At 44.8% G+C, this 15,117-nt stretch overlaps 1 protein-coding gene across 5 annotated transcripts in view; it reads right to left on the reverse strand.

Annotated features, from left to right (window-relative positions):
* The window catches only part of LOC105472729 (MIS18 kinetochore protein A), a 252,915-nt gene extending 245,478 nt beyond the window's left edge, over nucleotides 1-7,437 (reverse strand). For 4 of the 5 annotated variants that reach the window (XR_011622791.1, XR_011622790.1, XR_981764.3 and 1 more), the window contains exons 1-2: nucleotides 7,067-7,437; nucleotides 3,524-3,590 (exon numbers count right to left, since the gene is read on the reverse strand). Coding sequence is in view for 2 of the 5 variants with exons in the window: in XM_071095609.1 (XP_070951710.1) it covers nucleotides 3,524-3,590; nucleotides 7,067-7,397 (398 nt within the window). In the remaining 3 variants the exon portion in view is untranslated. The remainder of the gene's footprint in view (nucleotides 1-3,523; nucleotides 3,591-7,066) is intronic. The other variant, XM_011726263.3, reaches the window with a different exon arrangement.
* Nucleotides 7,438-15,117: the final 7,680 nt, after the last annotated feature.

Raw genomic sequence — 15,117 nt, forward strand, 5'->3', positions numbered from 1 at the left:
CAAATTTACCATTCTATAAATACACTAAAATTGCCACTCCAACACAAAGCAAAGTGATGACTGGAGATTTCAATCCAGTAGTGATCACAGTAGTAAAACATACACCACAATCGATTATTATTGCAAAAGTATTATCTCCTACTCAGTACATGAAATACTTGTAATCACAAAATATCTATTCCTGCTATCAAGCAAAAGGGAGCTACCCAAGACTCACAGATTACAGACTACATCATTGTTTACTTACAGATACTGAGACACTGTTAATTATTACAGCAACATATGGATCAAAGAACAAAATGGAATTCTCACTGATGATGTGATTAGCTGGATAATATGCCACTGATTACATATTAAGTGTCTACGGGCTTTTATAAGTTTCTACACTTTTTTTAGTTTTATAGTAGAAACAATCTCACTATGTTGCCCAGGCTGGTCTTGAACTCCTAGCCTCAAGCAGTCTTCCACCTTGGCCTCCCAAAGTGCTGAGATTACTGGCAGGAACCACCATACCCAGCCAGCTTGTACAAGTTTTTATATAAGAAATATAAAAGTATGTTAGTAAATCCCACTTAAATTACTCACAGTGAACAGGCAAACCTCCATGCTATATATCAAACCTCATTACCATTATGAGACCGCCTCACACCATTACCAAGATTGTAAACTAGTATCTAATGTCATCAGCCAAGAAAGGACACTCAGAGAAACCAGAGGCTTGAACTCCCCAAACACACTGAGCCATGAATAAGACTGTTTTATCCTGAGTTATCAAAATCAACCTAAACACCACCAAAAATAGGAAAAAACCCATTCACACTTCTAGAATCATCTTGTGGAACAATGAATGGTAGCTACTATTAAGGCAGCATCTTTCTGCTTTCACAGTTGGCAAGAATTTGGCCAGAATTCACCCTTGTCATCGAACACTAACATTGAGAAGGCAGTGCCAACAATCGTAAGGTAATGTTAGACAAGGAATAATCCGATTGTAAGATCCTCAACAAAGGACAAAGTCAGACTTAAGAGAGAAAACAGCACTGCTACCTTCACAACATATTTCTAAAGCCCTCAGTGCTCTTGCTGACCATCAGCAGAATGGCTCAGGCAGGTATTTCACAGGATGGGCCTATCAAAAAATTCCCTAGTGAAGTCCAAGACAACTGAAGGCAGTCTAATCGATGGGTTTAGGTGATACGAACAAACAGTATTAATAACTCTGGATCAAAGAGAGTGAATTCTCTATCAATCCTGATTAGAAAAAAGAAGAAAGTCTCTGTTTGGTGCTAGACTGTCTTTGACACTTGTCTCATAGTTGCAAATCTTTTAATAGTAAGAGAACAGACCTCAGGCAGAGAACGAGCCAGGCAACAATATCTCAGCTAGAACTAACAACAATTGTTTTCACTGTAATTCTCTCCAGAGTTACTTTCTAGTTATGGCAAGTATATATTTATGATAGTAAAAAGAATCCTTTTAAGATAAATTTAAATAAAAATTTTGAGTTGATTTAATTTAAAAAATTTAGTATGTAATAGCACAGTTGGTAGGTAGTACACAAATAGAACAAAAATGATGGTGACATCAAAATGGCTAGAGCTAGGAAGTGGGGAAGAAAAAGCACTTCGAAGGCAGTAAGGAAGGATAACAAGCATAGTCCTAGCTCTTACTGCTAATTCGTCCTGTGACCTTAGCAAATTCTAGCCTCCCTGGGCCTAACTTTCTTCAACTACAAAATGAGAAATGATCTGAGCCTGGGTTTTCCAAATTTTTATGGCCTGCATGCCAGCACCACAATTTTTGTCACATTCACAAACTATCTGTACTGTTACTAATGTATCTTAAATGGAGAAACTTTTTTTTTAACTTTTTATGGAAGAGATACATAGGGCAAAGATTACAGAAGGAGGACACAGAGCTTCCAAGACCTTTCTAGGTACACCCGGCATCTCATATTCACCAACCTGGAAGTTCTCTAAAACCTGTGGGGGTTTTGGAGGTCTTAGAACACAGGCATGATCAAGTAAATCATTGCTGATAATCTCTAGCCCCTCTCCCCTCCACGGAGGTGGGAGAAGAGGTTGGGGTAGGGCTGAAACTTCCAACCCTCTAATCATGCCTTGGTCCTTCTGGACCCCAATCCTTAAGCTACCTAGAAGCCCCCCAGCCACAGTAATCTCATTAGGATTCAAAACGACATCATCATCACTCCAGAGATTCCAAGCATCTTAGAAGCTCTTCTGTCAGAACTGGTGACTAAGACCAAACATGGTAACAAAAGATACCCTTATCACCCCATCGCTCAAGAAATTAAAAGGGTTTTAGGAGTAACTAAGTATTGAATGTTTCTGTCCCCCACCAAACGTATCAGTTGAAATGGTAGCTCCTAATGTGATGGTATTAGGAGGTGGGGTCATCAGGAGGTATTGGTCGTAAGTGCACAGTTAACTTTTTTTAAATTGAAATATACTTTATTTGACAGGATACTCTAGCATCACTAAAAATGAAAAGCCAGGATTTTTAATATACATAAAATATATATAAAATTAATTTGTGTTTAACTGTGTACCGCCTAAAGTTATTTCATATGCAAGTATAAGATACAGTTTACATTTGGAGCAACAATTACATAGGGCAGCGCTTCCCACTCAGTTTGCTCAGGTGTCACTATGGCACATGGGTGGCAGGTATGGCAAGACATTTGTCCCCTCAACCCTTAAAGTGGCCACACAGGGCCTCAGATTGCTGGGGCTCCTGTGTTGTTTGCTCTTGCCACAAACAGCCTTATCTGTTTACCCCAATAGGCTGTGTATGTGACAGCAGCATTTCATGTGTGCCATAACATGAGAAAGGTGGGCAACATTAGCCTAAGGCACTCTTTAACATTCAGATTTTATAATACAGCTATTTTCTTTTTTTTTTTTTTCAAGACTGAGTCTTGATCTGTTGCCCAGGCTAGAGTGCAGTGGTGATCTTGGCTCACTGCAAGCTCTGCCTCCCTGGTTCAAGTGATTCTCCTGTCTCAGCATCCTGAGTAGCTGGGATTACAGGCATGTGCCACCATACCCAGCTAATTTTTGTATTTTTAGTAGAGATGGGGTTTTGCCATGTTGGCCAGGCTCGTCTCAAACTCTTAACTCCCAGTGATCTGCCACCTTGGCCTCCCAAAGTGCTGGGATTACAGGTGTAAGCCACCGCACCCAACCTTCTTTTTCTACTTTTATTTTCGATTTTCTTCAGCACCAAGCCCAAAGATCCAAAAAGGGAGTGTCAGAATATGCTTTTAGAAATCTGGAAACTCTAACTTTTCAATATTTAAAGGTGACCACAACCACTCAAGAACTGATATATTTTCTAAAACAGGATATAGAAAAAGCAAAAAGAGAACTGATATATGCAAATGACTGATTTTTTACTATCATGGAAAGTTTTATCCCAAGTAATCTTACTACTAGTAATGACCTTTTAAAGATTTTTATTAAAAAAAAAATTCTCTAACATATTCATATACAGCTTTACTCACCAACCATTTTCCTTTTCACGTTTGGATAACTTCTGTTCCTTATCCACAGAAACATTACAGGAAACACCTAGAAACAGAGAAAGTAACAATAATTTATTAATGTGGTTCATTATAACATATATGCAGACAATTTCTAGTCCAACTTTTTAGAACTTGAAGGACAAAAAATAAGCCCAAAGTCACACACACACAACAGTGGTTTGAAATGAAATGTACTGGGGCCTTCTGGGAAAAGATGGCAGAATAAGAGTTATTTCCAACCAGATGCAGTGGCTCACACCTGTCATCCCAATAATTTGGGAGGCCAAGGTGAGAGGATGGAGTGCGGCCAGGAGTTCAAGGTCAGCCTGGACAACATAACGAGACTCTATCTTCAAAAAAATGTTTAAATAAAAATTTAAGAAAAATTTTAAAAGGTTATTTCCTCCCTTTCCCTGAAAACCACTAACATTAATAGTATGGCTAAAATTAGAGGGAAAAATTCATTCCACAGTAAACTTGGAACCATTAGAATCTCAAATCACAGACTGAAAAGAACTATCTGCCAGTTAGTGAAACTGGGTTCCCAAACTAGGAAGATGCAAACAGCCAATACATATATCTCCAGATTTCCAACACAGGGCCCATTTCTCTAAAAGTAACTGAGAAGGTCCTCAGGATCCCAGCCACACATCTTTTACTTGAACAATGACTTGGACAGAGGTCACTGCTGGACTTGAGGCAGCAGCAAACATTCCCAAAGAATCCAGGTCTAGGACACACTAAAGGACAGGGTAGAGGGTGAAGAGAAATGAAGAAAGGACATCAGACCTAAAATGGCCAAAACAGACTCTTGATTTCATGGCCTCCTACAGTCTACCTTAACTCTGTAAACTCCATCCACCTGCTTGCTGAAATCAGAAACCAGGGTGTCATCCTTGATTCTTCATCTCCTCATCTTGCTCCCCCATATCTACTCCACTGATCCATCCCATCAATTCTACGTCACAAACCTCACTCCAGCCCCCAAACGACCAGCACTAACTCTTGCCTGGACTACTACCCTGGCTCTTCACTGACCTCCCCCCTTCCATACTTGTTCCTCCTTCAATGCTTTCTCCAAAGAAAATGCAGGGTCATATTACTCCCCTGCCTAAGCTAGCATAATAATGTACTTACTAGAACAGATTACTACTCTTTAGAACAGACTAAAACGTCTTGCAGTTTCTGGTCTCTTCCTTCCTCCCTAAATCTTATCTTTATTCTCTTTGACCATACTCTAGTCTCAAGGATTTTGCACCAGCTGCTCAGCACCTATCAAAAGCAGAGAGCATGACCAAGAACTGTACCCGCAGCCCAGCTAGCATTCACGTATAAAAACAGGAAAATATTTTCAAGCACATAAACTTGAAATTTTCTTGGAGATGTGGACGTGGGGAGCACTAAAGATTAAGCAAACAACTCAGGAATGAAAAAAGCTATTAAGAAGCTTTCTTATGTTAATGAGTACTGGAGTTGGGAAAAAAAATTATATAAACATTATAGAATCGGGTGCTCTAACTCACATTTGCAATCCCAGCACTCTAGGAGGCTGAAGCAGGGGATTGCTTGGGGCCAGGAGTTTGAGATCAGCCTGAGCAACATAGCAAGACTCTGTCTCTACAAAACATTTAAAAATTAGCCAGGTGTTAGTTTGTGTCTGTTGTCCCAAGCTACTTGGGAAGCTGAGCTGGGAGGACAGTTTGAGCAGGCATTCAAGGTTACAGTGAGCTATGATTGTGCCACTGTACTCCAGCCTGGGCAACAGAGGGCTGTTAACCCACTATAACCCTATTTAAAAAATAATCTATTAAATAATTAACCCTATTTTAAAAAATCATAGTAAGGCTGTTATGTCTACAACAGAATGTAAATGTACAGAATGTAAATGTATAAACCTTAACAAAATGAAAATAATTAAACTAATTCAAATTGGGTAAGGAAGGAATGGAAATGAATCAGAATTCATGTTTGTCTTTACGGGGGTGGGGGGGAGGGCGGGGAGATGTTAAATCCTATTATCTAAATCTGATTAATCAAAAAGTGTATAGTTCTTTAAACTATGTTTACTATTTTAAAACTACGTTTTAAATTTAAAAACTATTAATATAAAAATTAACAAAAATAATTGCCTTTCTATAAGTAAAGCAAAACAAAGAAAAGAGGCCACATGGTAAAAGATACTATCGAAACAAAGTACAAATAAAATGAAAGATGTAACACCAAACATGTTATTTCTTAAAAAGATGTAAACAAGGTAAACTCATTCAAAGAGCTTTTCCTACTGGATCAAAAATCTGCCTGGTTTTTCTTTTCTTTTCTTTTTTTTTTTTTTTTGAGATGGAGTCTAGCGCTGTTGCCAGGCTGCAGTGCAGTGGCACAATCTCGGCCCCTGCAACCTCCTCCTCCCTGATTCAAGCGATTCTCCTGCCTCAGCCTCCGGAATAGCTGGGATTACGAGCGCACACCACCATGCCCGGTTAATTTTTGGCTTTGGCGAGGGTGGTCTGGAATTGTTGTATTTTCAGTAGAGATGGGGTTTCACATGTTGGCCAGGATGGTCTCGAACTCCTGACCTCGTGATCCGCCCATTTCAGCCTCCCAAACTGCTGAGATTACAGGTCTGAGTCACCGCGCTTGGCCTAGTTTGATTTTAAGAGGTGCAAAGAGTTTATCTCAACTTTCAGTTAACTAGGGGACACTGGTGTGCTCCTTTATTCCCAGTATTACACCAAGGAAAACGTTCCAGAAACGTCGATAAGCCGGTGATGAATTTCTGCCATCGAAACATTTACAGTATTCAAAGAGAGGAAAAACCTCATCTTGAAAAACCACAATCCAAAACAACAGCCATTTTTACACCAATTCAGAAAAAATATGTGAACCACTTTATCCCTAAATACTGTAAAAATAGCAAAAGGAGGGAACAGAGGAAAAACAGGTAACTGCTAGGACCAGGATTAGAAACGAATTCCCGCCGCCTTCTGAACTCTTTTGCTACGTCCTCCTTCCTCGCCAATTTTGATGAGGTTGGTGGTGCTTTTACGGCAAATTTCCTTCCCTTTCTTCCCCATAGCACTGTTCCGTCAGCTCCGCGGCCCTATCACTGGAGACTGTAGAGGTATCCGCTGATACACACAGCCCGCTAATTTCTGTGGGGAGTAATAGTACTGGCTGCACCTCAAGTGTTTACAGTCTAGTTGACCATTTGTTTCTCTTTTTTTAGGGTCTTTAAAAGTGTTATTCTTTGTTGCCCTTTGCTTCTGAGTAATGCTCACGATGATGCTGACTCAACCGCTGCTCTTCTGGGATCGGGGAGCCCAGAACAGAACCAGTCGCCCGAGAACCAAAGTGGAGGGGTGACCCTCCTCCCCTTTTCCTGCGACAGCTCACACACTCAGACTTTTTGCTCTCAAAGTCCCTGGACAGCGCCAAGGAGCCCCCGCCCCCTCCGGGGCCGCCCCGGCGCGGCACACCTGGAAGAAGGCGACCCCACGCCCCCATGCCCGGCTCGACCCAACTGACAGCGCAGCAGGATGCAGTTGGTGTCCTCCTGGCTGGCCACCCAGCTCAGCGAGTCGCCCAGCGGCCGCCGGCAGCCGCAGCACAGGAACACCAGCGGCCTCTCCTCCGCAGCCCCCGCCTCCTCGAGCCGCGCCTTCTCCGTGTCGGCCACCGACGCGTCTTCGCTCACGGAGCTCCACATGCTCGCCCACTTCTGCAGCAGCTGGTGGCGGCTCGAGTCTTCGGAGAGTCTCTTGCCCAACAGCGAGGAGTCGCTGCCCTTGCCCTTGTCGCCGCACTCACAGCCGCCAGCGCATCCTCTGCTGCACCTCAGGGCCCGAACGCCCGCCATTACCTACAAATCGCCCGCGCCCCAGAGCGCGAAGGGAAAAAAAACCGCCGCTGCACATGCGCGGGGCGGGGCGCGTTGGCGGAGGCCGAGAAGGGGCAAACGCTTGAAGGGGCCGGACGGCGGGCGGCTTCTAGTGCGCATGCGCGCCGTGCGCCCTTGGCCTGGCGTGTTAGTCACTGCGCCTGCGTCAGGTTTTCCAGCCTGAAGAAATTGACGCTGTTGACCTGTTTGCTTGTCTTCCTAAGGATTATTCACCCCTTTCCGTGGGAGGGGCAGCGTCACTGAGAAAGTTACGGGCTGCAAGCCTGAGTGTCTAAGAACCACCTGGCGAGCTTCTTAAACAGATCGCCAGGCTCCATCTTCACAGACTCTGGTTCAGCAGGTAGCAGGTTAGCCCGAGAATCTGCATTTCTAACAAGCTCCTAGGCTTGCCCACGCTGTCAGTATTGGCAGCCCAACCTTTTTTGGGGGATGGGGAGGAGTCTTTCTATGTTGCCAGTCTCGAACTCCTAGCCTTAAGCGATCTTCCCGCCTCGACCTCCCAAAATGCCAGGATCACAAGCGTGAGCCACTGTGCCAGACCACCACCCTTTTTCTTCTTTTTTGTAAATGGACTAATTATAGTTGCATATAAGCGACTCCACTTTTGATGAACACTGCGCTATTTTGTCTGCTCCTGGGGGCCTCCTTTCCATGAAGTGGAGAAGGAAGGGGATAGGGGAGCCCCTCGTCACAGGGTCTTTTTGCGCATTGCTATTCCTAGAATGAGACCCTGGGAAGGGCCCCGGATCACTCAGGCTGTCACTGCAAGGAAAAAGTTGAGGAAGCAGCCATGCCCCTGGAAAGCTTGGAAGTGTGCCTGCTGCTTGGATCAAGGAATAATTCGTCCTTGCAAGGAAGAAGCATCCCTTCTTGATGATAAGGACAGATTTCCCCAGCTGCCCCAGAAAGCCAGCCTCTGCCTAAAACACCATAGGTCAGGAGGGAAAGCTGACGGGGAACCAGCCAGCTTTATGCACCGGAGACAGCCTGGTGGCATACCTGGGAAGAAAGCTACCTGCAAGGACCTACCTCTGTTCCCACTACGCGCTGGGTGTCCCCCAAGTCACTGCCTACTTTGCTTGGTTGCATAAACTATTTACGTACTTACAGCCACTAGCAAAAAGCAAAAGCTTTGGAGTCAGTGGTCCTGGTTAACTTACCCCTCCCTCCACAAGGTAGTAACAGTGTAGGGAACTGTGGAAAAGGCTGTTTGCCTTTCCTGAGTCTGATTCTTCCTGGAGTAAATGGAGTCTGTTTCTTCAGTACTACACCAAGTTGTTCATAAGGATCAAGTTTTCTAATATTCATGAAGATACTTTGTAAACCCTAGCACACCATGCTCATGTTAATGAGCTTCTTACTGGAAGAAAATGCTTTAGATAATTTGGGCTTTTTTTTTTTCCACCCATAGAATTCCCTTCCTTCCTTCTGCTTTTTTTCCTTTATTTTTTCAGAGATGATGTTTCAGTATGTTGTCCAGGCTGGTCTCGAACTCCTGGCCTCAAGCGATCCTCCTGCCTCAGCCTCCCAAGTAGCTGGAACTACAGGCATGCATCACCATACTTTGCCCCTTCTGCTGTTGTGGAGCCAAGCCTGACCTTCCTGGACTGTTGTTTTCAAGCATAATATATCTGGTGCAACATTGATACAATCCACATGAGTTCTTTAATTAAGTGGCTAGTTACTTTGGGATTCAAAGGATCATCTTGTCTCAGGCTTTGGGTTCCTATTGTCAATACTTTAATTCTATGATAGGGTGCCCCAGGAAAGAAGGAATACAAGGCCGAGCTGCATGGTGACTTTCAGGGACCCTATTTTTGCCTCAGTAGGCCTTTCCCTCCATAAAACAGTTAACAAAAATTTCATTATATAGTCACATTGCTATGAAGATAATTATATTAAAATGATATCATAAAACATTTTTAGACCTATAAGTTCATTTATTTCTCCTGATTAAAAAAATGGAAACATTTTCATGATCCTTCAAAATATGGTTTGTAAGCATGGTGACTCCTGCACCTCATGGAGAAGTTGGCTGGTGCAAAATGAATTCCTCTATAGGCACAAGTGTGTGTGTATTAATATTAGGAATATAAAAACAAGACTAGCCTTGGTGGCTCATGCCTGTAACCCCGGCACTTTGGGAGTCTGAGGCGAGAGAGTCACTTGAGCCCGGGGGTTTGAGACCAACCTGGGCAACACAGAGACACTCTGTCTCTACAAAGATTTAAAAATCAGCCAGGCATGGTGGTGCGCCCCTGTAGTCCCAGCTGCTTGTGAGGCGAAGGCAGAAGGATGGGTTGGGGTTGGGAGGTCGAGGCTGCAGTAAGCTGTGATCATGCCATTGCACTCCAGCCTGGGTGACAGAACGAGATCCTGTCTCAAAAAAATAAAGAAAACAAAAACCTCAGCTAACCACAAAATCATCCTATTTATGGAGGGAGGACAAAATGAGATGCTTGAATAAGATGACCTCATATTTCGTGGTTGTAGTTGCTTCCTAAACTACATTCTCACCATACCTCCTAGTTATATAACTAGGAGATTTGGATAAGGTTGAGTCCATCTCCACCACTCTCACCACCAGTTCCAGGAATGAGTCCCTATAGGTTTAACCCGATCAACAGGGATGACCATGACTCTTCCATAGTGATTGGGGCAGGGATGGCACCTACCCCTGGCTACCCATGCTGCTCCCCTGGCAATAGGGATTGGCTCAGAATAAAAACTTGACCTTGTCAAGTTCAGTTTTTCCTAATCTGAGTAAGGGAATCACAGAGAAACAGCACCCAATCTCTAGATCCTTCCAGTTGTATGAGCCAACCAGTTCCAGTTATTGTGGAAGCCAGTTTCAATTGTTTTGTTTTTACTAGCAACCAAAAATGTATGTAACAATTGAGGTTTCCACTAAGACTCCAAGATGAGGTAAAAATGAGATACCAAAGTGTGTGTGAGACAGATTGCCCTCCTTCCTGGAGGAATCTTCAGCATAGATTTAGGAGAGATGATTTCCTCTTGTTTTTTTTTTTTGTTGTTGTTTGTTTGTTTTGTTTTTGCAGTCTCGCTCTGTCACCCACGCTAGAGTGCAGTGACATGATCTCAGCTCACTGCAACCTCCACCTCACGGGTTCAAGCAATTCTCCCACCTCAGCCTCCCGTGTAGCTGGGATTACAGGCGCCCACCACCACACCCAGCTAATTTTTGTATTTTTAGTAGAGACGGGGTTTTACCATGTTGAACAGGCTGGTCTTGAACTCCTGACCTCAGGTAATCAACCCACCTCGGCCTCCCAGAGTGCTGGGATTACAGGCATGGGCCACCATGCCTAGCTGATTTCCTCCTTCTCTTACACCTCTCTCACACACTTTGGGAATATAAAGGAAGGGAGAAAATGGTGACCAAGATGATGTCACTGGAAGGATCTCTTTGGAGATGGGCCCCTCCCTGATAGAGAAGATGAGGGCATCTGCCTTCTTGCATCAGTTTGGCTGACAAGAGACTTTGAGGAGACACTTACATACCTGTTGGTTCCCAGGCACTTGGGGACAGGGTGACGTGCAGGAGCGGCAAGCTGCATGTGTTTTGATAGCACAACAAAGGCAAACAAGGTAGGTTGTCAGCTAGATCTGAACTTTGCTGGCAGGATGTCACCTGGAGTCTTAATTTCTGCCTAAGGAGCTAACCTGAAAGCACGAAGACCCCCCGTGGTGAGTCAAGTGTGAACAGCACTCCTGGAGAACCAGGGCAGAGGGAGAGCCGGCCTGAGATGAGGCCTTGTCCAGTGGGTTATGGGCATGCACTTGGGATTTGGGAGGTACAGGGAGTCCCCGAGGGGGCTAGGAGAGAGGGTCAGTTCTAACTAGACCTGACCTAAGAGTGCAAAACAAAGTTAGAACAAGTTCAAGTGTGTATTAGTCTGTTCTCATGCTGCTATAAAGAACTACTTAAGATAGGGTAATTTATAAAGGAAAGAGGTTTGATTGACTCACAGTTCTGCATGGCTGGGGAGGCCTCAGGAAACTTACACTCATGGCAGAAGGCGAAGGGGAAGCAAAGCACATCTTACATGGCAGCAAGAGAGAGAGAGCAAGTCAAGAGGAAGTGCCACACTTTAAAACTATCAGATCTCATGAGAACTCACTGTCATGAGAACAGCCTGGGGGAACTGCCCCCATGATCCAATTCCTCCCACCAGGCCCCTTCCTCAACACATGGAGATTGCAATTCAAGATGAGATTTGGGTGGGGACACAGAGCCAAACCATATCAAAGTGAAAACTGTCCTATCCCCCACCTTCTCCATCTCAAGCTAGGCAGAAATGAAAACCGCAGGGAACAGGTGAGGTGGGAAAGAGCAGGGCCAGCCACAGCCCCTTCCCCACCTGAGGCAGGGAAGGCTGAGGCAGCCTATGTCCTACCTGGGGCAAAAGGAAAACAGTTCTCATCCTGTAGTGAAGATTGCTGTGTTGACTAATATCTTGGACTGATGCTACCATTTCTTCACTGAGATTCTGTTTGCAACGAAAGTGCCTGCAGAATTGTCTATTCCCTAAGAGGGCCTTGGAAGAACACAGAGGGCATGCACTAAAATTCTGCTAGTATGGGTTTCTTTGCAAAGGTGTGTAGGAGAGAACCATGAGGGATGGTACAGGAATCCAGGTTAGCAGCCCTGAAGCCAACACCACTTCTCCTACAACCTAGAGGGATGCTGGGCGAGGTTATCAGAAGGAAGGAGAGTTGCGAAGAGCAGACCACCTTGAGACGATCACCTTCCATCCAGGGTCACAGCCACCAGCTGGGGTGACCTCATAGGGTCATTAAGGAGATTAAATTCTCTGACCTCACTCTCTTCTGTCCCTCTGTTTCCTGCTGGAACTCGCCACTGCCCACATCCAGCCAGAATCCACAGGGCACAGAGGATATTGATGTAATCCATACAAGTTCACCATGGTTGAGAGCAGGGTGGAGGGTGAATGGGAAGGGATCCCACACACAGACTGCCCTTGTGCTCATCCAGGGCCACAGGGAAGGTGGTCATCACCAAAGAAGGTCTAAGGGCATAGTGGAAGGCAAAATGTGAAAGAGAATTCCATTTTTATTGTAACCTGCAGTCTTTTCTTGCACAACGTATGGGTTACTTGAACTACCTGATTCAACCCTAATTTTTGGCTTGATTCAAAAGCTTTGGTGTAAATAACAAACAAATGCTCATCCAATTTATATCAATGGCTAGCACTAGAGGGGAGAGAGAGAGAGAGCAAGAAAATATAACTGGGGGAGAGAAGGAAAAAGAGAAGAAACAAATGAGATCTTGATAATTTGGGTGAATTATGGCCTTTTAAGAGTGCTCTGGCAATTGAGGAAAATCAGAAATTAATGGCTACAGGCCAGGCATGGTGGCTCATGCCTATAATCCCAGCACTTTAGGAGGCCAAGGGTGATTACTTGAGGTCAGGAGTTAGAGACCAGCCTGGCCAACACGGTGAAACTCCGTCTCTACTAAAAATACAAAAATTAGCCAGCTGTGGTGGCGGCCACCTGTAGTCCCAGCTACTCAGGAGGCTGAGGCAGGAGAATCATTTGAACCTGGAGGGCAGAGGTTGCAGTGAGCCAAGATTGTACCACTGCACTCCAGCCTGGGTGAAAGAGTGAAACTCTGTCAAAAGAAAGAAAGAAAGAAATGGCTATAGAACACAATCAGTCTATATTTTAATTTCATTCCCTTCCTTACACTAATATGATGGGATGACAGGTCGCTGGAATCAGTCAGCTGGCTCCTTTAGTGTGATCCACTTCTTTTTTTTTTTTTTTTTTTTTTTTTTTTTTTTTTTTTTGAGACAGTCTTAGTCTGTCACCCAGGCTGGAGTGCAGTGGTGTGATCTCAGGCTGGAGTGCAGTGGTGTGATCTCAGCTCAGTACAACTTCTGCCTCCCAGGTTCCAATGATTCTCGTACCTCAGCTTCCTGAATAGCTGGGATTACAGATGCATGTCACCACACTTGGCTAATTTTTTGTATTGTTTGTAGAGACAGGGTCTGGCTATGTTGCCCAGGCTGGTCTGCAACTCAAGTGATTCCCCCCACCTCAGCCTTCCATAGTGCCGGGATTACAGGCATGAGCCACCACACCTGGCCTGATCCAATTATTGGTAGAAATATGTCTAGGGGCCAAATGGCACCCAAAGCTGCCTTCCCAAGAGAATGCCATGCTGAACATTCAGCCCCAAGGGACCTTCTGCCACCATCCGAGCCCTCCTTAGGGCGATAAAATGCATTGTGGGAAAAGTGTGGATAGATATTTCTAGCTCTGTTCTGGGAGTGAAACAATATCTACAGGAATACACTTCACCTTCTTAAAAATCCTCAGAGGCAAGATGTTCTTTAAATAGTTCTGTTTCCCTCTCCTATTTAGTGTGTGGAATCACGATTTGCTAGTCTTTAACAGAGATGTTTGGTTCTCATGCAAGTTAAAAAAGAATAAGGAAAAGAACGTGATTTTCAGCAAAGTCATAATATATTTCAGCTGGGAAAGAATCCACACATCATAATCCACATGTCTCAGTCTACAAGTGGAAAAGCTCAGGTCTGGAGTAGTTCAGGAGTCACGGATCTAGTTAGTGGCAGAGACTTATGGACATCTGGGCTGATAGATGTCAGGTACCCTTCCCCTCTCAGGAATACTGCGCCTCCTCTCCCCACTCCAGCAGTATGACTATGGTGGGCTCCCACCCTGAAGGTCTTAACTCACTCCTACCCTATCCCAGAGGTGGCTACACTCTAGCCCTGGTGATCAGTCTTAGCCACCAGCCACCTTCCTGGCCACAGCAACTGGTTCAAGGTGAGCGGGTGCCCAAACTAGAGTCCGTCCTGGGACTTTTCATGCCAAAGCTTGAAAGGAGAGTCCTCTGCTCATCCTTTCCTCTTGAATCACGACTCCAGAGCTGTCATGAGCCATGTCCCTAGTCATGTGGAACAGCCTGGCATGACCATGACCCTCAGAAAGAGACAAGATGCAAGGCAGAGCACGGGAGTCCTAGCAGCACCCACACCCCACTGCTCCCCATCCAGCTCCACGGCCCCCACCTCACAGCATGGTCCCATTAAACCCCACTGGTGTTTAAGCCACTTAAAATTGGGTTTCTGTCACTACCAAAAGAATCCTGACTGAATGCAGATTCCAGTCCAGAGCCTAGGACTCTGAACCCCAAGTACGGTGGTCACACCAAACTGTTGAAATGTAACACCATATATCTATAGGCCCATGTAGTTTTCAAAATACGTCTTTCAAGGGGGCTAACTCTGAGGAATTCCAATATCATGTGGGAGAAGAATATGTTTCCAATGTAAAATTCTTTTTTTTTTTTTTTTTTTTTTTTTTTTTTTGAGACAGAGTCTCACTCTGTCGCTCTGTCAGGCTGGAGTGCAGTGGCGTGATCTTGGCTCACCGTAACCTCCACCTCCCTGGTTCTAGCTATTCCCCTGCCTCAGCCACCCAAGTAAGTGGGATTACAGGTGCATGCAACCACGCCCGGCTAATTTTTTTGTGTTTTTAGTAGATACAGTGTTTCACCATGTTGGCCAGACTAGTCTCAAACTCCTGACCTCAGGCAATCCACTTGCCTCCATCTCCCAAAGTGCTGGGATTACAGGTGTGAGCCACTGCACCCGGCCTCTCAATG

The sequence above is a fragment of the Macaca nemestrina genome, chromosome 4 (assembly GCF_043159975.1).
Source record: "Macaca nemestrina isolate mMacNem1 chromosome 4, mMacNem.hap1, whole genome shotgun sequence".
NCBI lineage: Eukaryota > Metazoa > Chordata > Mammalia > Primates > Cercopithecidae > Macaca > Macaca nemestrina.